Source organism: Clupea harengus, chromosome 25 (genome assembly GCF_900700415.2).
Source record: "Clupea harengus chromosome 25, Ch_v2.0.2, whole genome shotgun sequence".
Classification (NCBI taxonomy): Eukaryota; Metazoa; Chordata; class Actinopteri; order Clupeiformes; family Clupeidae; genus Clupea; species Clupea harengus.
Window position 1 is genome coordinate 6,455,685 of NC_045176.1, and position 23,311 is coordinate 6,478,995.

General features: G+C 46.2%; 1 protein-coding gene across 3 annotated transcripts; it reads left to right on the forward strand.

The window, feature by feature from the left end:
• The first annotated feature begins 3,717 nt into the window (after nucleotides 1-3,717).
• On the forward strand, nucleotides 3,718-22,627 carry LOC105891321 (SUN domain-containing ossification factor-like). 3 transcript variants are annotated; one of them, XM_031562997.1, is made up of 24 exons: nucleotides 3,718-3,971; nucleotides 6,983-7,133; nucleotides 7,527-7,652; nucleotides 8,671-8,918; nucleotides 9,126-9,239; nucleotides 9,441-9,567; nucleotides 10,090-10,201; nucleotides 11,463-11,590; nucleotides 11,712-11,779; nucleotides 12,145-12,252; nucleotides 12,458-12,563; nucleotides 13,571-13,591; nucleotides 15,037-15,092; nucleotides 16,575-16,657; nucleotides 16,817-16,882; nucleotides 17,108-17,167; nucleotides 17,302-17,386; nucleotides 17,611-19,023; nucleotides 19,264-19,351; nucleotides 20,080-20,184; nucleotides 20,942-21,099; nucleotides 21,331-21,422; nucleotides 21,748-21,803; nucleotides 21,947-22,627. In XM_031562997.1, exons 1-24 carry the CDS (start codon nucleotides 3,853-3,855, stop codon nucleotides 22,403-22,405), a joined length of 4,149 nt encoding a protein of 1,382 aa, XP_031418857.1. In that variant the 5' UTR covers nucleotides 3,718-3,852; the 3' UTR covers nucleotides 22,406-22,627. The 3 variants fall into 3 exon arrangements, with proteins under 3 accessions (XP_031418857.1, XP_031418858.1, XP_031418859.1); XM_031562998.1 differs by lacking the exon at nucleotides 13,571-13,591; XM_031562999.1 differs by lacking the exon at nucleotides 9,126-9,239.
• Nucleotides 22,628-23,311: the final 684 nt, after the last annotated feature.

Consider the following 23,311-nt stretch of genomic DNA (forward strand, 5'->3'; position numbering starts at 1 on the left):
GGAAGCACACTTAATCTCACTTAAACTTTCCCTGCCCCGCTTCTCCTCTCTATCTCATCTCCTTCTCTCTTCCTCTCTCTTCCTCTATCTGTCTGTCCCTTCTCTCTCTGTTTACCAGTTACTGTAATGCACTCTGTTCAACCTTTGTGGGGCGGTTTGCCAATATGCTTTCCATACCCTTAAAACAATTAACTTCCTTTAACCAACTGTGCTGTATTGATCTTTTGCAACTAACATTCACTAAATATGTCTCTTTCTCTCTCTTTCTTCTCTTCACAATACCATGACCTGTCATTATGTCAACTTATCCTTCCCACCCCCTTCCATGTCCATTCCCATATCTATCCTTCCATTCCCATTCCCATATCTATCCTTCCATTCCCAATCCCATATCTATCCTCCCATTCCCATTCCCAATCCCATATCTATCCTGCAGTCGGCGCCCCCCTCCCTCCCCAACCAGGCAGGCCCCATGAAAGGCCACTGCAGGCGACCGCTTCTGTGTGGATGAAGCACTCACCCCCCCCCCCCCCCCACCCCCCCCACCCTCCTAACATCTGAGTGGCACCTCGTTGGTACCACCAACCCCTCTCAATGCAGTCCTGTAAGCCCCTGCATGTCCCAAGTCCTTCTCCCTAGCGCTAACTCTCCACCCTGCGCTGCTCTGTCCAAGACCCACTACTCGTCCTGTGCCCTTCCCCCCCCCCCCCCCCCCCCCTGCCCCAGCCCCCCCGGTGATAGTGTCCCCTCTAGTGGTGCTTGTTTTTGTGTTGTATCTCTGTGCCCGTGCTGACTGTGTGGTTCTTAGATTTTTTCTCAGCAGCAACCCCTTGTCTCTCTCCCTTGACCATCACCTGTCACTGTCTCTCCCTTGACTGCACTGTCACTGTTGCTCCTCATTAGACACTCTCAGCAGAGACGCAGCATTGGGCATTTATCATGAATGTTCCCAATGCAGCTGGACCATGAGGCTTCTTGTTGTGCATGTTTGTGGGTGTGTTGTGCTGTGCTGTGCTGTACAGTGTGTGTATGTGTGTGTGTGTGTGTGTGTGTGGTTGCCTTTGACTGTGTGGATGGGGTGTGTATATGAATGTGGAGTTGGAAATGGATAGTACAATTTAATGTATATATGTGTGTGTGTGTGTGTGTGTGTGTGTGTGTGTGTGTGTGTGTGTGTGTGTGCGTGTGCGTATGCGCCTCTGTGTGTTTGTGTGTGTGTGTCAGTGTTGTTTGCGTGAAATTATAAATACATATTCAGAGAGTAAGATTGCGTGTTGTGTGACAAGTGGTGTACATGTATGTTTTTTTTTTCGTGCGTCTGCATGTTCGTTTGAGGCTGTAGTTCCATGTTTTGTGTTTGTTTTCATGGTCTCTGTGTGCGTGTGTGTGTGTGTGTGTGTGTGTGTGTGTGTGTAAGTGTGTGTGCACACATGTGCGTGCATGTGTGTGTGTGTGTGTGTGTGTGTATGTATGTATGTGTGTGTAAGTGTGTGTGCACGCGTGTGCGTGCATGCATGTGTGTGTGTGTGTGTGTGTGTGTGTGTGTATGTGCTACTCTGTTGCTACTCCAAACGTGACCCTACCGGTGACCAAGTAAAGGTTTGTGACGCTGTGCCTGTGTTGTTACTGCCAAGCCCACCGCGTCAGGAGGCTGAGGCTCAGGCTGGAGCGCACTCACAGGGGTTATAACCAGTCACAGGGGTTATAACCTGTTATAACCAACTGCCTAAATGTGCACTTCACTATGCTGACTGTGTCTGCTCGTGTGCTCGACCTCTGGCAGCACACACCCTTATCCTACTGTGGCAAAGGGCATCAGTCTTTGTCACGAGTATCACTGGCACGCCCTCAATACCAGAGGGGGGGTGTCGTCGTATCTTTAAACCAGTTAACTGAACATCATCATTTTTGTTCTCTTTAGAGTGTGTAGAGTGATTGGTGCAATTAGAGTGTGATTGACACAAATGTGACACAGTATATGAACACAAAAGTTGATAAGCTAGCTATAGGGAAATAGCTTTTAATACATTATTTATTCCGCCAGATACTTGACATTCATATCAGACAATGATAGAAGGGTGATACCCTTTGTGAAGGCAATGCATGTGTCTCCTTGGATGTGTTCAGAATGCCACTAGCATCCGTGCTGGCTGCCATGTAGGAAGAGGACTCCCCTCAGCGATGGCAACTGATGATCTGTCAATTTCTATCATGCCACACACCCTATGAGTTTCCGTATGTTCTTCTGTGAGCTTGTCAACCTCCTCCATCTCTAAAGCATGTAATCTGCGGTGATGACCTGACCAGCTGTCACACTCGGTTTCTCTATGATAAGTCTATAAATGACCCCCTGTGATATGTCAGAGCAGAAGTTAGTTTTGCTATTAAGTGCCCAGTGTAAAGTCTTGTTTCTGTGGGTCTGTCCTGTAGTGAAGTGGTGTTCTGCCAAATATAGATATCGCCAAATAGGTAATTTATTCATTCCACAAGGGCGTACACGTAACCCCTCTATCTCGCGCTCACTGTCTGTAACGGTGTTTGTCTTTTACTCTGAACTGAGAGTGGAATTGCTTTACTGGCATGGGTAACACATCTGTATTGCCAAAGCTAATAGTATGAACATGAATATAATATGCAATAGAATATTACATAGACAGTGTTACACACATACGTATCAGAATATTATTGTCTTCTGCGGAACACATTTAACTCCCCTTTGTAAATGTATTTATTTGGGAGCCGTGTGAGTGGCTACATTCTTTCTGTATCTCTCTTGATCTCCAATAAACATGTCCTTCTCACTCGCCCAATTGTTTTTGATTCTTTTGACCACAAGTCATTTGAAAACTTAAAATCACTTTAATTAAGCCTTAGATTGTTTATGTAAAATGTGATGTATGTCACTCCTCACATACTGATTATCCGTAGATCTCTGTAATAAAAATGTGAACAAATTTGTGGAAAAACATATGGTGCTCATCCTTAAGATTATATTCTCCAAAAAGTTAAGATGCATGGGATACACTGAAACATCTTTTTGCTTTCCCCAGCATCATATCATAGGCTATATTTATTTTAGGCGTAGAGGTGTTATGAAAACCTATACTACTTAGGCCACTGCATCTAAACTATATTAAAATCACAGAAAAGGTTCCTGAACACACGTCTGATGTTTTTCTACTATCATGCAGACACTTCATAACCAGACACAGGCCAGGACAACATACTGTACAGCCCCGTTTCATTCATGAAACCCCGAAGGTCTTTTTTTGTATCCAGCAGAGGGAGCCAGCAACTTACGGTGAGATATGTGTCTGTACCTTATGAAGACTGAGCCTGCTACGCATCCAGCTACTTTTTTTTAATTATAGTCCGTAGAAACAGAATCAAATCATCTGTGTAACAATGCAGGTCTAAATGTGGGTTTGAATTGTTATGGAAACACCCATGCAGAGTTTCACTGAACGACTGAACTGAACAGAGTTTTTGCATATTTTACTACTTTTACTTGGAATTAATAAAGAATACCAAGAGTCATCTGTAGGAATGAGCCTTAATTATGTTTTACGTGTAACTGCTTGTCTCTACCAGACATTTAATTTATATAAGGCATAAGCTAATGGTGCACACTAGTAAATCCAAAAGAAACCAAGTCGGGTTCATTCAAACTGCGCAATAGTATTCCTGCCCTCTCATTGGACAGCGGCAGTAAGTAGCCGCTTACCGACTGTTATTTCCTCCAACAACTTGAACACAGGAGGGAACGAACTGCTGAACACCCACTGCATGACAGCAACTACTCCTGACCAGCAGAGTTGATTTGGTAGTGTAACTCAGAAGTGTATCAACTGAATGTACGAAAAAACGGCCGAACAAGAAAGATTGTGCATAAACCGAAAGGATGTTAGTCACCACAGGATAATGAAGCGCTGGACTGTATTGATATGTGCGGTCGTTGCAGTATTCTGTTGGTAAGTTGACTGAGCTAGTTGGTCATCTAACGTGTTGTTTCACTTAACGTTAGTTACTGCACACTGAGTTGTCATTACTTGGCACGTAACCGAGCAGTAGTTTTATTGTTTTGGCTAATTCTTCAAGGTTTGAACTGTAGAACAACCTACCTGTACATTAGGAAAGCTAGCTGTGCTAGCTGCGGAGGTAACATTAACCTAACATGCCGTAACGTCAGTTGAAAGCATCAACACGCCTGAACTGCCGAACAAGTAATGGAGGTGGCAGGTGCTCGATTGTTGTAAAATTGAGATCAGAGGGCTTGTATAACCTGCCATGCAATTATTTGTAACAGTCCCTGGTAGAATATGCATATTTATCGATACATTTTGGCCTTAGTTAAGGGGAGTTTGGTGGTAAGATGGGATGACATTGCTAACGCTAAATGATTTGGGATTTGTTAGCAAGCTAGCTTTATAGATAGCAAGCTTTGAAGCTGACGTTGGTTGATGTTTACACGCGACGTGGCCCCTGAAGCTTCGGTGCCAACCACAAGCATGTCAGTTCATGTGTGATTATTTATGAATCCGTGGCTATCGGCATCTAGCTACCTACGTATTCAGCGGTTTTTGGTGCCTAATGTGTTCATAGCATTTGTTATGCTATTTGTTAGATAGCTTTATAGTTACTCTGCGATACATAACAGTGGATCTGTGCTTAGTGATTAGCAATGTGATCAGTGCGGTCAATGCGAAGCTAGCCAGGATAACTTCCATGACAGTGCCGTGGCTAATATGCCAACTTTGATGCTGAGGTCCCATCCCAAGTTAAAAGTTAATGTCAGTCAAGTGAGTGTGTGTGTGTTGTGAGATGGGATACGTTTCCTGATCTATACAGCAATTGCTGATGTAACAGTTCCCTGTCCCAAGGTTGTCATGACGTTTCCCTGCCTCTCGTCATGTTGCGTCCTCTTGGTGGGCATCTGTTGACAACGGCAACTTCGTTTGACCTTTTAGTGTAAAGTGCTAAATACAAACTTTGATACGAATGCTCATCTACCCTAATCTTGAAATCTGACACGTCACACTAACATAGGAGATGAGTCATTTTTGTATATCTCGTGTAAGCGCCACCCCCACTTCCCCCTCATAAGATAACTAAGTAGAGTGTTTAATATAGTTTTATCAATTAGCATCACAAAATGAATTCTAGTTAGTTAGAGTGTTTTGTGATCCCTAAATGTTTTCTTTTTCAAAGATGTTTTGTCAGTTCATTATTGTTATTGTGAACTGAACAGCCATTTTAAAACCTCGTTGTCTTATCAAGCCACTCGGTGCACATGTCAGCTACTGATATTGTAATGTAATACAACACGGGGCAATTATGTGACATCCGGGTTGACGTGACGTGAACCTTGTTCTCGAACACCTGTCCTGGGATTACCTGTCCTAGATATGTCTTCATATTTTTAGTACTGGTGTGTAATGTTCAGATGAGGCCAAATTAATTACTATTGCTCCCTTGGTGTCATAAATTGTCTGAGCCAATGTTGGCAAGCCCTTTGGATTTTGTTCTGTAGGTTATTTATCTGTTTCCTACTCTGTCATCTTGAGGCATCAGTACAATAGTTATGCTGATAAATAGGGACTAATCTATGGAAAGATGTACATCAAGATCCGTGCTGTCACATTGGCTTACATCAGCACTGTCAAACGGCCTTCAACAAGAAGCTCTTCCTGTTTCAGTAACAACATCCCCTGGTTTCCTGTCCTCGGCACATGAAACAGTGGGAAAGTATCATAATCATTGCAGCTATTTTTGGACCTGTTGGTTTTGAACTTTTGTTTTTGGTGGTGGGGTGTTTGAGAAGAAACAGCTGTGACATTGAGGTGTCCCATTCTCTGGCAGTCCTTTCACCCGACCTGACTGCCCGTGGTGAGAATTTGGCTGGCCCTTCGGTCTGATACGACGAGACTGAAAAACTCCTCATCGCTCACAGGGCTCTGTCTAGCCTCCTGTGTGGCGCACCTCGTGGCATTAGCCTGACCTAAGCATGATTTGTTGTGAAAGTTGTCCTTTTCTGTTATTTTTTTTCAAATTTTTGTAGTCCAGACCAGTAAACATTCAAGTGGTTTTTGTTGGTCTGGATTTAAGAAGCTTAACTATTGAGTATTTGACATTCTGAGCATAGCCTGCAGGGCTTTACCCTGACTTTTCTAGGTATGTAATCTAACAGGGCAATCTTATGAGGGCTGACCCTACTAAGACACTCTATTTCTTTCTTAAATCACCCTTTTTAAGTTTTCACAGGGTATGTTTTTGTATGTAGGTAACCCCCAGCATCCCAGCCTTAGAACCTTTTTTTTTTATTCCATAGTAAGCCATCATAGGACCCACGGGTCTCAAAGCATTTATGGCTCTCTGTAGTGCCGGTGTCCTACATTTTAGCAATAGAAATAGGGCCTGTATGCTTTCACAATGAAGATGTCCACAGTGGGTTTAAGATGAAAAGTCAGTGATGCTATGTGTAAGGTTGAGTCTTTAAGCTTAGTGATTTCATGCTAGTAGCACATGTGTTTTTAGCATTTAGCTTGTACTTTCTGCACCACAGAAAAATTTTAATGTTACTAGAACTGTAGCATTCAACACGCCTTGTCTGGTCCAGGATTGCTCTAACATGATTATTGTTTAGGTGGGAAAGATTATCCGGTACCAGCTGAAAGTGATTTGACGTTTTCATATAGGATTTCATTTTTTTCATCTTTTCATAAAGGATTATCTTTCTGTTACCATCTCACATTGCACACCACTTGATTTCATTACTATGATGCAGCGTACGTAGACATGACCCAGTTTTTTTCCAGCACTTGTGGGGGGGTGACTTACCATGCCGTTTGCTACAGTGCCTCTTCAGCACTCACAGCTGAAGTATCACTGCTACCATAATGCAATCTGCTTCGCCCATTCTCTCTACGGGAAGTGTTGTTATGTAATGGTTTTATAACAGACCCTGTGCCATCCCTGTGTGCAGGCACCCGGTTGGACATGTGTGTTGCTCTGAGCAAAGGCTGGCTGCCTCCCAGGCCCAGCCCCTGCCCCAGGCCCAGCCCCTGCCCCAGGCCCAACCCACACAGGACACCAGTCTGCTGCAGGATCCCTCCCAGGAGGCAGACGCAGGACAGGTATGCCTGTGGCACTAGCTGAGGCTCATGTTCCAAGGGTGTCTTTGCCCCGTGTTACCAGCAGCACTTCTTCCATTCAGTGTTGTGTGTGTGTATATATACAGTATGTCTTGCAATGAAATATGACCGTTACAAACATTGCTCTTTGTAGCTGCTCTGTCGAGGGCCACTGACCAGCATGTTTGATAGCTACATGTAATTTAACACGACGTTTAACAGTGTTTTAGCTTAAAGTATAACATTGTCAAACAAGGTCCATAGCCAGGAACAGATCACTATATGTAGTTCATGGAATTAGATTTAGCTCCATTTGCTGTATGGCGCAGAGTGTTTTGATGCCTTAAGACTATTGCGTGCTGAGTGTTTATGTCATCTATATTTCCCGCTGAACAGATTGATGAGTTGTCAGAGGCCCAAGAGACGGCACCTCCGTCTGAAACCAGCGTGCCGACAGAAGGCAGCCCTGTGGAGGAGGAGGCATGGGCTCTGGGCCCTGCATACACCGGAGAACAAGAGCAGGTACTGCACAGTATCACGTAGAGAACGGGAACAAGGAGCAGGTACTGCACAGTATCACGTAGAGAACAGGAAACAGGAGCAGGTACTGCACAGTATCACGTAGAGAACGGGGAACAAGAGCAGGTACTGCACAGTATCACGTAGAGAACAGGAAACAGGAGCAGGTACTGCACAGTATCACGTAGAGAACAGGAAACAGGAGCAGGTACTGCACAGTATCACATAGAGAACGGCGAACAAGAGCAGGTACTGCACAGTATCACGTAGAGAACAGGAAACAGGAGCAGGTACTGCACAGTATCATGTAGAGAGCAGGTACTGCACAGTATCACGTAGAGAGCAGGTACTGCACAGTATCACATAGAGAACGGGAAACAAGAGCAGATACTGCACAGTGTCACGTAGAGAGCAGGTACTGCACAGTGTCACGTAGAGAGCCGGAGAACAAGAGCAGGTACTGCACAGTATCACGTAGAGAGCAGGTACTGCACAGTATCACGTAGAGAGCAGGTACTGCACAGTATCACATAGAGAACGGGAAACAAGAGCAGGTACTGCACAGAATCACGTAGAGAACGTAGTCACAGACCAAGCGGTTGGGCAACAAATGACCAGTCGTTTGACAAAACTGGTAGTTCAAGTGATCTATTACTCCCTGTGGTTCTATGGAGCTGCACTTCCAGTTCTTTTGAATATATGAGTGAGCATTATGGTATTGTAGAGCACATTCCTACTGCTGATGATGAAGTTCATTGAAGGGGTGGCACATTTTATTAAAAAGAATGCTCTATGTATACAGTCTATGAGGGTATAGGATATGTGACGTTTATGTTCGTAGGTTCAGCACTGAAATGTGGCTGTCAAATGATTGGGTGGCGTTGTCATGTACCAAATGAAATGCTCGATTGAGTTCCCTCTTTGTTCACATCACCATTCAAAATGGACTGCATAGGTCAGTGGTCTATAATGAGATGTCAATTGAAGTTCGTTCTGTGCTAAGACATGTTCCTTTGCACAGGCCCCAGGAACAGAAGTGATAGTGTTGGCAGAAGAACCCGTGCTGGAGATGGAGGTGGCGGCTGATACCAACGGGGACCCAGAGTTTCCTGTACCTGAGCCCCAAGAGCGCCCTGCCCAGCAGCCCTCCGCAGCCATCACTGAGCCTGCCCTGGCCTTGCCTGCCTCTCCCAGCACTGCAGACACCACCACCCTGGATAGTAGAGCATCTACCAGCGCACCTACCTCACTAGAGTCAGCCGTCGAAGGGTAAGCCCAGAGGTCTCTTGCTTGAACCTGGGGTTACCCCAAGGCAGCCCTCGTCTTTCAAATCCCATACCAGACTTAACAGTGTGTCTGTGTGTGTGTGTGTGTCTGTCTGTCTGTCTGTCTGTCTGTGTCTGTGCCTGTGTGTCTGTGTGTCTGTCTGTCTGTCTGTGTGGTTCCACCACCCCTGATGTCTCTCTCCTCACCCAGTGCCCCAGAGTCCTTAGTAGGCGACCCCTCTGCACCTCCAGCACCCAGCACGGATTCCTCCCCAGCGGACTGTGAGGCACTAGAAGGCTCCTCCTATAGCAGTGTGCTTAAAGAGTGAGTTCCTCTGTCTCCTGCCCTGCCCTACCTCCCTGTCTGTCTCCTGCCCTGCCTCCCTGTCTGTCTCCTGCCCTGCCTCCCTGTCTGTCTCCGGCCCTGCCTCCGTGTCTGTCTGGCCTCGGCTACAAGTAGTCCAATCTGGAAAGCGTGTTCCGCTCTAGTTCGCTCTCATCCCCTCTGCCATTCTGTTTGTCTCAGTCTTCCAGCAGTGCTGGAGAACACCAATGCATCAGGAGGAGGGAAGGGGACCAGTACAGACGTGGACGCCCCAGCGGCGCAGTCAGGCCAGGGCAGCAACGCCTCGTCCAGCATGCAGAAAGACAAGGTGAGTAGCATGTGTAGCTAGGAATGTGTAGCTAGATACATTTGATATAGTGCTACAGTTCTACTATCTTCAGTATTCTTTATCCCTATCCTCAGTATTCGTTATCCTATCCTCAGTATTCGTTATCCTATCCTCAGTATTCGTTATCTTATCCTCAGTATTCGTTATCCTACCCTCAGTATTCTTTATCCTACCCTCAGTATTCTTTATCCTACCCTCAGTATTCTTTATCCTATCCTCAGTATTCGTTATCTTATCCTCAGTATTCATGGAGCTAGGAATGTGCAGCTAGGAATTTGTAGCCAGGAATGTGTAGCCAGGAATGTGTGTGTGTGTGTGTGTGTGTGTGTGTGTGTGTGTGTGTGTGTGTGTGTGTGTGTGTGTGTGTGTGTGTGTGTGTGTGTGTGTGTGTGTGTGTGTGTGTGTGTGTGTGTGTGTGTGTGTGCGTTTGTGTGTGTTCTGCTTTTGTATGTCTTGACCATACCAACTTGTGTATAACAGATGCATGTGATTTATTAACAGGGTACCCAAATTGCCAAGGAAGTGGACTCTTCGGCACCGACTAAGGACCAGGAGGATATCCCTACTTTTGATGAATGGAAGAAGAAAATGCTGGAAGTAGAGATAGAGAAAAGTGAGGCAGTGTTGACAGTGACGGAGATTCTTAGGCCGACACTCTTCTAGACAAAGGACCACGAGGCGAATAGAATATTTCTGGAGGTGTATTTCAAGGCGCTCCTGCAGGGAGTCAATACCAACATCAAGTAGAGGCAGGCAAAGACTAAAGAGGCACCACAGTGTAACAGGTTAAATACCAGTCAATCATGGGAGGATACCTTGGGGGTGATAGGTCAACATTGGGGAAGGTTCTACAGGTCAAGGTTGGGAAGGGGAGGTGAGTGGGAGGGGATTTTCTTATGGAGGAACACACACAGGCCCAAAATGGTGGACAATGTGTATTCCTCCACCTGGGGCAGGGGGATGTCTGCTAGGGGCTCTAAACAAAGGTGTACTAAGACTATCAATAGACATGGCACACACACACACACAGGAGAACATGCTTGCAATGCAATGTAAGTCTATAAATGAATGGCAATATCAATTTCCATCAACAGTGTTGGCTGGGTTGAGTGAGACAGTGTTGGCTGGGTTGAGTGAGACAGTGTTGAGTGTGTTGAGTGAGGCAGTGTTGACTGTGTTGAGTGAGACAGTGAGGCAGTGTTGACTGTGTTGAGTGAGGCAGTGTTGACTGTGTTGAGTGAGACAGTGAGGCAGTGTTGACTGTGTTGAGTGAGGCAGTGTTGACTGTGTTGAGTGAGGCAGTGTTGACTGTGTTGAGTGAGACAGTGTTGGCTGGGTTGAGTGAGACAGTGAGGCAGTGTTGACTGTGCCTTGTCATTCTGAAGCCTCTTCAGTATATTGGGTTTTGCTGTCTTATTCTCCAGGAAGTGGTTAGCTGTCTGGTTACAGTCATGCTTTTCACTCTGCTCCGGACTGCGTGTTGGTTATGTAACCGCGATGCCTTAGCACTGCTGCCAGTCTTTGTTTACTGGTACTTGTCACTTTGTAGTCCCTAGGGAGGTTAACTGTTTTGACCTTTTTAAGGCCTGGCCCTCAATTATTGATGCAGTTTATTTATTTTTCACTTTGCTTTTACTTGAGCTAGGTTATGCTTACAATATTTCTGGATAGAGCTTTTGCCTGGCCACCATCTCTATCAGTTTGCTTACACAGAGTGCCTTGGGCATCTCTATCAGTTTGCTTACACAGAGTGCCTTGAGACACACATAACTCATCGTTACATTTTCAGCACAAATCAAATTAACTTGGATCTTGACCTTTGACCTTGGTGCCTCCTCTAGCGCTCCACCTAAGCTGTACTCTTCTCCTCCCAGGTCAGATCACACACACGTCTGCCAACGGGGGCAACCACGTGGCCAAGAAGGCACAGAAGAACTTACAGAACAACTACGCGTCTGTAGAGTGTGGGGCCAAGATCTTATCCTCAAACCCTGAAGCCAAGGTGTGTGTGGACCACATGAAGCACTGAGCTGGGAACACTCAAAAAGTTTCAAAAACAAAAAGTTGAAGGTCAAGTGCTTAACCATGTATCTTTTTTGTTTTGTTGTGTTTTTGCTTCTTAGAGTACATCTGCCATTCTAATGGAGAACATGGACCTGTATATGCTGAACCCCTGCAGCAATAAGATCTGGTAATGAGCGTGTCTTTGAGTGGCCTTCTGGGCTTATCACTAGTGTCACTTGTGTGGTTGGTTGTAAGTCCTAGACATTACCATCACCATCCATAGTATAATGGTTGAAGCGATGAAGAGAAGGCGTGAGTTATTATGCCATATTGTAGTGCTTCTGCGCCTGGCTCACTGACTCATGCTTTTCAAGTGGAGGAGGATGTGAAGCAGGAGCTCAAAATGGGCATCAGTAAAGAAAGCCGGTTCTCTGGGCCGTGCCAGTAAATTCACTCTTCTCTTCTCTTCCCCGACCCAACACACTTCTCCCCTTTGCTCCCTCTCTTCCCCGACCCAACACACTTCTCCCCTCTGCTCCCTCCACCCCACAGGTTTGTGATTGAGCTCTGTGAGCCCATTCAGGTGAAGAAGGTGGACATCGCCAACTTTGAGCTCTTCTCCTCCACACCCAAGGACTTCCTGGTGTCCATTAGTGACAGGTCTGCATTGTTTATGTTGACCCCTTGGTTAGGGATAGTAGCTAGTGGACGACTTTGTCAAACCATACTAAGGGATGATTTGGGGATGATTGAATTCAAATAATGGGGTGGTATCATCAAGGAAAGGGGATTTACATGTTCAAATGGAGCTCTTCATCCTCCATCCAAAACAAATCACTGGCTCAGTGAAATGGCTGTTTTTCAGGTACCCAACGAATAAGTGGGTCAAGCTGGGTACATTCCATGCCCGTGATGAACGCACAGTCCAGAGCTTTCCACTAGATGAGCATCTCTTTGCCAAATATGTGAAGGTACATTTGATATAGTGCTACAGTCCTACTATCCTCAGTACTGTTATCCTATCCTCAGTACTCTTATCCTATCCTCAGTACTCTTACGGTGGAAACCCATGACACCGTTACGAGCGACGCGATATTCTAATCCCATGCATTTCAACGGGAGCCAATCCATTGTGACGTAGACCACCTTTTTGGGCGACGCGACCCATAAAAGTTGAAAAATGTTGAATCCTATGCAAATGAGGAGCGATTTTTCCCACAGCGGCCAATCAGAATGTTTGGTGTCGTCTCTGACAGTTTGAAAATGCTATTTCCACACGATACAACACGCCCACACAAAGTGATGGAAGCGTATCGCGTCGCTGTCATGGGTTTGCACCGTTATCCTATCCTATCCTCAGTACTGTTATCCTATCCTCAGTACTCTTATCCTATCTTATCCTCAGTACTGTTATCCTATCCTCAGTACTCTTATCCTATCTTATCCTCAGTATTTTTATCCTATCCTCAGTATTCGTTATCCTATCCTCTGTTTTCTTTATCCTATCTTATCCTCATGATTGGTATCCTATCCTCAGTATTCGATATCCTATCCTCAGTACTCTTATCCTATCTTATCCTCAGTATTTTTATCCTATCCTCAGTATTCGTTATCCTATCCTCTGTTTTCTTTATCCTATCCTCAGTGTTTTTATCCTATCCTTTGTATTGTTCTGGGGGTTAATACCCTCATAATTCCCCTCAGAGGCTGACTGCATATGTTGTTTCTCAGTTTATTTTAAACCAATTTTAACCAATTTCTCAAGTGATGCTTTTCAGCATTTTGGACTATATAGTACTGCACATAAACACTGCACTTAAAACCAGGTCCAACTCAACGAGTGAAAGTGCCTAACATTTCCAACATTCCAATGAAAGATAAGAAACAGTTATTTGCACTCGGCCTAGATGTACTCAAACATATTCACCGCTTTTAACCGGCTCTTCTCCTGTGTATTTGTTTTTCTTTCCTGCTTCAGATGTTCACCAAGTACATAAAGGTTAGCCTTCTTCTCTTTTAGATGCTCACGCATAAATGGGTAATATGGAATGCCAGGTGGTGTTGGTGCCTAACGCTTAGCACTAGGCTAATTAAAATTAGTCACTTATCATTTTGATGATTAGCACCTTAGCAATGTCAGTAGAATAGATAACAATGCTAAACTGAGATACTAACAAGTTACCATGATACACTACACTTGTTGTTTTGTGTTGGTGGCTAACACTTAGCACTAGGCTAATTCAAATTAGTCACTTATCATTTTGATGATTAGCACTTTAGCAATGTCAGTAGAATAGATAACAATGCTAAACTGAGATACTAACAAGTTACCATGATACACTTGTTGTTTTGTGTTGGTGGCTAACACTTAGCACTAGGCTAATTAAAATTAGTCACTTATCATTTTAGAGACAATTGTATTGTTATGGCGCTATATAAATAAAATTGAATTGAATCATTTTGATGATTAGCACCTTAGCAATGTCAGTAGAATCGATAACAATGCTAAACTGAGATACTAACAGGTTACCATGATACACTTGTTGTTTTGTGTTGGTGGCTAACACTTAGCACTAGGCTAATTAAAATAAGTCACTTATCATTTTGATGATTAGCACCTTAGCAATGTCAGTAGAATCGATAACAATGCTAAACTGAGATACTAACAGGTTACCATGATACACTTGTTGTTTTGTGTTGGTGGCTAACACTTAGCACTAGGCTAATTAAAATAAGTCACTTATCATTTTGATGATTAGCACCTTAGCAATGTCAGTAGAATCGATAACAATGCTAAACTGAGATACTAACAGGTTACCATGATACACTTGTTGTTTTGTGTTGGTGGCTAACACTTAGCACTAGGCTAATTAAAATTAGTCACTTATCATTTTGATGATTAGCACCTTAGCAATGTCAGTAGAATCGATAACAATGCTAAACTGAGATACTAACAAGTTACCATGATGCACTTTGTTTTCCCAGTTATGTCCTTTATGGTGGCTTGCCTTTTGTGGCTTAATGTATCGGTCTGTGTGAGCTAGCTTTTGAAAATTAACTGCTGCCAGGCTAATTAAATCTTGCTAAGATCGAAACCCTTTTGCATTGTGAAATATTTTGTTTACTTTTAAGTTTGTTTTTTACAGTGAAAGGAGGACACAGGCCAAGTCTCCTCCTGTGACTAGCTTTGTCCTTTAAGAAACGTACTGCATTATGCAGTCCATTCATTTGCTAAATCTGTTCTTTGATTCCAGCCACTGATTGAAGCTTTGCGCTTTGTGATGTGCATATAGCATTGAGCATGTCAATTGTGTTTCCTGATGTGTGTGTGTGTGTGTGTGTGTGTGTGTGTGTGTGTGTGTGTGTGTGTGTGTGTGTGTGTGTTGTGTTGTGTGTGTGTGTGTGTGTGTGTGTGTGTGTGTGTGTGTGTGTCGTCGTCTACAGGTGGAGTTGCTGTCTCACTTCGGCTCAGAGCACTTCTGTCCTCTCAGCCTCATCAGGTACTTTAATCTCATCTCCTCTCTCTCTCTCTCTCTCTCTCTCTCTCTCTCTCTCTCTCTCTCTCTCTTTTCACTTAACTGCTGTTCTTTTAGGATCTGCTCTCTAAAACACTGGTCTTGTAGGACCGCTTGCTAATACAACACAAAAAAATACAACAACAGGCTGTTCCCATATTCACAAAACAAATCCTAAGGCTAAAAGTAGCTAAACAACTAAAAACATCTGTTCCTAATTTTAGGGCTCGTACATTTTTTTCGTACAAGTCATCTAGAAATGATTTCTTTCTTTGCCACCTGATAACAATAATGTTGCAGGTATGGACTGGAACAGAACAAAGACTTAAACCACTAATAGTGGGCGTTATAATTTAGTGCGTTCTTTAAACATGTTGTCTTCCATAGCAATTAGGTCTGGGCTGCATCGGGTCAACCCTGTCTTTCCTCTTGCCTTAGAACTTTATGATAAAATCTTGATGGCAGATTTATGCTTAGGTTTTATGTGGAAAACCTCTTTAAAACCTTCAGTTTAATTGAGCTCTACTCTCATGCTAAGATCGGATTGGGTCGTCTGAGGATGGGTCTCGGCCCAGTGGAGCTCAGTTCATTGTTCTTCACTCATAGCATGCATCCATGTCCAGTTTCATGGCTATCCTGGACAATGGGAGGAAAACATAACGTGTACTCTCACAGGGTATGCTTGCACACTCCGTACTCTTCATGTCCGTGGAACATTGGGGGTACACACTGAACTTTTACATTGGGCATGATTCAATGAGGGAACGCCTCTTTTCTATCGAAACAACTGGTCTGTTGGGAGGGCTGAAGGGGTACACTGAGTTCAGGACATGGTGTTCTTAAGACCCAGCACACCCTCTTTTTCAACATGCTACTGATTTTTTTTTTCCTGTAACACATTATATATTGTGTGTGTGTGTGTGTGTGTGTGTGTTCCAAATCACAGAAACGTGTTGTTAAGGGCCCACTGACGTAGTATTTTAGGTGCCATATGTTCTAATCACAATAGAGTGTATAGCTCATGGCGTATAAAAGTACTTTAGATGAGTCTGTTGTTGTTGTTGTTGTTATTTTTATTTCTTTTGAAACAATGAAGCGCTGACCTGTACTGTAACTGGGTGTGTCAGATCCTGATAAGTTGGTAGCAGTGGTGCCCCGTGTCGGCTTGTCTGTTTCTTCTGTCTGACTCACTATGTCTGTCAGATAAGGAACACTAGAACTAGCTGTGTCTGTTTGATAGTGTGTGTGCCCCCTGGTGTCCAAGCCCTGTAATGTCATCTTTGCAATTGTGACCATTGTTATCCTTATCCCAGCCTCTGATATTCAGTCCGCCAGTGCCACCTGCAGTCCAACTCATGCCACTGCTCCGTGAATCTCCTGCTGTTGGGTTTCTAGTAAACTGAGGAGTGACTGAATTGAATTGAATGGAGTAAGTGGTGCTGATTGAACCCGTTGATTCTCTTTTAGGGTCTTTGGCACCAGCATGGTGGAGGAGTATGAGGAGATCTCGGATCCGTTGGAGAGAACGGACACCGTGGACGATGATGATGGTAGGAACTGAGCACATTGGGCACAATAACTGAAATCATGTGTAACTTTGTGTGTGTGTGTGTGTGTGTGTGTGTGTGTGTGTGTGTGTGTGTGTGTGTGTGTGTGGACCTTTGGTGATGGCCTGGTAACTGTATAAATTGTCACTGTTCCCTCGACAGATTATCCTCTTGGTCATGTAGCATCAGAGGCCAAACCTTCCAATAACCTTATTGGATCGGCAAAGGGTAAGCTGCCAACACAGACAAGTTCAAAGGTTATATGAAAGGTTTCCATAACAAAAGTGACAAATAACAGCCTTATTTTTTGCTATACACAGGAAGAGGCTCTGGCACTGTAAGCTGCCATTGATATGTAAAAAAAATCTTGTAAAATCTGTTTCTTTGTGACGCCCTGGAGTTTTAATGAAGAATGTCATTTGGGAAATCCTAATATCTTCCTCTTCCTCACAGACGTCATCCTGAACATGGTCAACAATATCGCTGCCAACGTGCTAGGGGGCAGTCCAGAGGGTATTTATCTTCCTTAGATTAGCATCCAGTGTTAGTCAATGTGACTTTCTATAAAGCTGTGACTCGGTGGTTGGCAGCCGTGTGGAGATGAGGGAGATGTCTATTCTGAGACTGTTGGTTTTCTTGTGACTCAGGTAATGGCACTGCATCGGCTGGGAACGCCTCTGATTCATCTGCTGCGGCCGCCCAGACCTCCCCTGCCGCCACCCCCTCTCTGCAGTGAGTGTTTGTATTGTGGCGGAGATGATGTGTGCTCCCTAAACTCGTCTTGTCAGCTGGCACCGTTTTGCGCAGTAAGCGTCGAGAGCTTGCTTGCCTTGTAAAGGATTTCTAGTTTTGAAACTCCACAGTCGAGTGAATGTGAGCTCAGATGTGTAGCGCTGCATGAAAAGGAAGTGACACACTGACACTGTCTCTGTTTTTCTAATCTCTTCCCCACTCAGAATTGAGAGCACTGGGCTCAGTGAAGCGGACGTGAAAGAGCTCCCCTCAACCTCCACTCGAGAGACTCCCACAGAAGAGACCCTGTCGCCAGAGGCCACCGGAGCCCCAATAATGCCCTCCACCGCGGTGGATTCCACGCCAGCGTCCTCTGAGGTCAACCAGATAGTGATCCTGCTGCCGGCCGACGACGGCGACTCATCAGGAACTCCAGACACAGACGCAGAAGGCAGTGGAGTGTTGAGGGAAGCCACGTCTGAGGAGCTCACCGATGCACGCCTGCGAGAGAGCTCTGTCTACTGTGAAGAGCTTTCTTCATCCTCCTCCTCCTCCTCCTGTATGGCCTCCCTGCAGGAGCACCTCCTTCAGCAGTGCTCGGCGCTGCTGGCCCTACAGCGGAGACGCAGGAGGTCTCTGGGGAGACCCTCTAATGTCACTTCCACCACCTCCTCCTCCACCACCACCTCCTCCTCATCATCATCATCTCCAGTCTCCTCCGAGGAGCAGCGTATCTCCCCCACGTCTCCCACCCTTCAGGAGGACTCCAGGTCCACCAGAGACCTCGCCCCTCCCCCCGCTCAGGGCTCCTCCCTTCCTGAAGAACCTCCGCCCGTCTCCGTCATCCAGCCCGTGGCTGACCCTCTGGATCTGGCCCCCAGCCTGACCCCCTCGCTGTCCGAAACCTTCTCTTCAGAACCACCCTCCCACAAATCCACCCCCGCCATGGACCTCAGTGAGTCTTTGGTCTCGGACGCACAGGCAGAGGGCGGCAAGGAAACTGAGGCCCAGAGGAGGAAGACCCCCACCCCCTCATCCACTGTCTCCTCGTCCCTCACCACCGCCACCGCCACCGATGCCACCGGGGAGGGCACCAGCAGCGGTGAGGAGAGACCCGCGCTCACGGAGGTAGAGCAGCCCGGCGCGGAGCCAGAGGGTTCGACTCCCGTCCTCAGCGCCATCGTGACGGAGCAGACCGCCCCTCCATCTGCTCCTCCCTCCTCCCTCACGGAGCCACCTGCCCACCCAGCCCCCGAGGACGGGCCCAGGGGAGCAGAGGAGCCCCCGCCACTCTCGCCCCCGCTCTCACCCGTCTCCACGGAGACCACGGATGGACTCACGGCCACCGAAGAGCCCAAGCTGGAGGACCTCATTGAGGAGGCGATCAGCCAGATTCGTCTCTCCTCTTCCTCGGCATCGGCTGTCTCGGGTTTTACCTCCTCCTCCTCCTCCGCGCAGGACATCTTTTCGGAGATGGCGAACGCCACGGAGGTGGCCGGCGGGGGTGGCGGCGGCGGCGTCCAGGGGCACGGCTCAGGCCAGAAGGAGTCGGTGTTCATGCGGCTCAACAACCGCATCAAAGCCCTGGAGATGAACATGTCCCTCAGCGGACGATACCTGGAGCAGCTTAGCCAGAGGTACATCTCTCTCCACACACACACACACACACACACACACACACACACACACAGTCTCTCTCTCATGTTGCAAAATTTAAGTTAATTGACATTTTGTGACAACAAAATGGTTTTCATATATAAAAAGGACATTATCTGTGTCCAAGCAGTTGCAAAATAATCTCTGTGTCCAAGCCATTCTTCTTGCTCATTTCAAAATCCCGTTTTCCCTGACTTTCCACGTCACCGTCTGCCATCCAGGTATCGCAAGCAAATGGAAGAGATGCAGAAGGCTTTCAACAAGACCATCATCGCCCTTCAAAACACCTCCAGGATCGCAGAGGAGCAGGTGAGTCGCCTCACGCCAGAGAAGGAGAAACTCACAAGAACATGAAAGTGTTTCATCTGTTCAGTGTGCCAGTTAACTGGCAACCGGCAAACCTCTTGGTTCTGGTTCCGTTAGATCGGTTCGGTTTGGACCAACCCGTGGTGTTAATGTGCCCGTTAACACTACTGAGTCCGAGCCTTTTTTAGGTAGTCTGACATGCCTTGATGTTTTTGTATATTTCCCCTAAGTAAAAACATTGAGGCAAAAGTGGCATTTATGATTATATTCTAGACCTCAGCAATAATAACATGAGAGTAAAAGGAATGTAGTAAAAAAATGTTATATTTAAATCAAATCTAAACATACCCTTACAAAAACTCCATATCCATATCGGTAGGGAGAGTGGATTAAGTACCTTTTCTGCGTGTGTGTGTGTGTGTGTGTGTGTGTGTGTGTGTGTGTGTGTGTGTGTGTACAGCGAAAGGAGGACACAACCCAAGTGTCCCCCTGTGACTAGCTTTGTCCTTTAAGAAACCGTACTGCATTATGCAGTCCATTCATTTGCTAAATCTGTTCTTTGATTCCAGCCACTGATTGAAGCTTTGCGCTTTGTGACGTGCATATAGCATTGAGCATGTCAATTGTGTTTCCTGATGAGTTTGTGTGTGTGTGCGTGTGTGTGCGTGTGTGTGTGCGCGTGTGTGCGTGTGTGTGTGTGTGTGTGTGTGTGTGTGTGTTCTCCTCCTCAGGACCAGAGGCAGACCGAGTCCATCCTGCTCCTCCAGGGCCAGTTGGAGAACATCACTCAGCTGGTGCTCAACCTGTCCGTCAGGGTCAGCCAGCTGCAGAGAGAGGTGAACCCTGCTGCTCCCACTGCATCTCACACCGCAGGATAGGACAATCTAACGTTTCTATTAGCAGTTAAAGCAACACTGTGTAACAATTTGCCACTTTTTTTTTAGGTATGCTTTCATAAGAAACTACTTTTGGTATCCTCTTCAAATTGATTTTGATGGTATATGGCCATATGAGGGACAGATAAACACACCTGTCGTACCCATCGAGGATATGCACTATATAGTTGTGTTGTTTGGGTTGTAAGGGACATGTAAGAAAAGCCTTCAAAGCCAACAATTTTGCCTGTTGGTGAGCTTTTATCACTGCCGACTGGACAATTAGTGGTGTTCCTTGCATGCTTTTTAGGATGGTAGCTCGATAGTTTTATACCAAAACTCCATAATGCTGCTTTAATGTGAGACATTGACGGGTCTCAAGTGACAAACCACCCACGTTATGACCAAACCACATGCCTATCTTGATGGGCAAGAGTGTGACCAAGATGTTATCTTCCGCGTTTACAGAGATTTTGCTAGTCTACTGTATGAGTGCTGTAGGTATCAGGTTTCCAAAGAGAATGGTTTGCTTTGTCTTTTGACTTGGTTATGAAGGGAGGGGAGAGACCATGTGTAAGTTTCTTTGTGTGCATGTGTGTGTGTGTGTGTGTGTGTGTGAGTGTGCGTGTGTGCGCGTGTGTGCGCGTGTCTGTACGCGCGCGCGTGTGTGTGTGTGTGGTATCTCTCCAGCCTTGTGACCAGTGTGTGTTGTGTCCAGGTGTCAGACAGGCAGAGCTACCTGCTGCTGTGTCTGGTGCTGTGTCTGCTGCTGGGCCTCGTCCTCTGCATCAACCACTGCTGCCCCGCCTCCGCCCCGCCCACCGCCCAGCCTGGCTCCGCCCACACCAGCAACTACACTTACTGCTTCCCCGAAGGGTGAGCCACGCCCACCTGTCACTCACCCTGAAACCTCACATGCCTTCAGCACGGTCTGTGTGGTCTCTTGCAAGACAACAAAACAATTCTGTATGTTCTGGCCCATTGTCATGTGACGAGTCCTGTGTGTTGTATGTACGTATATTGGTGACACACAGCATTTTCCAGGCAGTGGCATGGCCCATTACCCTCCTGTTTGTGATGTGGCTGCTGTGGTCTTGCTTCTCGTAGGTCTCTGGCTGGTTGTGATGATGAGCTGGGTCTCAAGAGGAGTGCGTCCTACCCTCTCCTCCAGTCTGCCTTCCAGATTCCCACTACAGAAGGCAAGTGGAGCATTTATAAGCTGTTGAATGTGTATCAAACTGCTCAGACTTAAGCAGTGTTACTGGGTTATAATACTAGCTTAAGCTCATTTCTTTCACTCGCTTACTTTGGGAAGTGACTATAGTAGGTCAGCCTGCCATTACTTGCCTTGTATGCAGATATACTCAGTTATACAGTGCATACTAAATTTACTTTTGCATACTAAATGTTTACTTTTGCATACTAAATGTTTACTTTTGCATACTAAATGTTTACTTTTGCATGTAAAACAAAGAACAGTGGTTTCAAAGATGCAATAAGCTCTGTTTTGCTCTGCTGGTCCAGGTCCAGCTGAGGCTTACAATGTGGAAACTTCCAGAAATCCACTGTTGAATAAAAAGGTACGTTTGCACATCCTGCATTACACTTGTTATGTTTTTGCCCAGAGCTGTTCCCTGTGTACCTCTGCAGGCATGTCACTCACACCATCTCTCTTGCCCTCTCCCCCTCCTCCTCCTCCTCCTCCTCCTCCTCCTCCCTGCAGAAGAGGCGCTGTAAAATCAAGCAGGCCCAGAAGAAGGTCGAGACGCTCCAGGCCACTGTGCTCCCAAATCTGCCTCTGGCTAACGGTGGACCGGCGTGTTGTAGCGGCGGCGTCCGGACCCCCGTGCCACACCGGGACTCCCCGTCGCCCGAGGGAAGCTCAGAGGGCTCGTCGCACTCGGACGAGCCGTCCTTCTGCGGCGTGGCCACCTGCAGGCGCCTGTGCGACAGTCTGCCGGCCGAAGGCCGCACCCGGGCCGAGAAGCGGGCCTACAAGCGCCGGCGGTCCAAACCGAGCTGCGGCAGCGTGGTGGAGATGCCGCAGGCCCCGCGGAGGAGGAGCGACCCCGTGCTCTCGGGCAGCGGGGGGCCGGTGCCCTCACTGCAGGACCTGATGAAGGGCAAGCAGGAGATGAGCGCGGGGACCCTGGGGGCCACGGCCATCTCTGGCCCGCCTTGACGACCGCTCACGGCGTCTGCCCGGGGGAGGGGCCGGTGTGCCGTCAGTGCCTGTGCACTGGGCGCTGGACAGAGGCCTTGTGAAACCCACTCCTTTGGGGTTTTGTCTCAGTAGTAGTAGAGAGGTGGTGAGGTGAGGTGACTCCTGCTCAAAGTACCTCTAATGGGACCGCTCTTCCACTTCCACTTCCACTCCCTTGTAATTGTAAAAAAGAAAAAAGAATGCACCTTACTCGCCCCGAGTCCTGGTTTCGATGTTTTAGGGCTAATATTAATGGAGTGTTTTTCCATTCCCTCGCAAATGCAGGTATAGACACTGTGAGTGTCATTTTTTTGCTAGCATGGAGACTGGGGGGATTTTTGAAGAACTCTGTCGATTGAAATAGCTGCTGCTCTTGTCATAAATCAGCTGCCAATGTGACAATAACAGACGCCTTTCGTTTTCATTCATCAAGTTGTACTAAGTAGCTATCAGTTGTCATTGTAGGTGTACAATGTAGAAGAGAACAATCACTTTGGGCTTTCAGTCGCTAGTTTACCGCTCATGCCTTTAATCAGATTCATGTTGAATAGAGTGAAATAAATAGATTGCTGTAAAGCAGAAAGCCCCAAGGCTTTGGTGTGCAACACACTGAACCATAAAGCTTTTTTTTTTTGTTTGTTTCTATTTATTTATTTGTAAAAATCCTATTTTGCCAGAGGTAAACTCTTTTCCAGATAACCTATTCTTCCATGGTTTTGTAAACATTTTGTGATGATCATTCACTGTATTAAAACTGAACCCCTGAAAGGTACTCGACACGCAATCTAATTCATTTTGTTCTTCTAAGCAAAATTTTATCAGTATGTAAGTAATTCCACCGAAATGAAAAAAAAGTGCCAAAGTAGGGCCATTGAGACACTATAT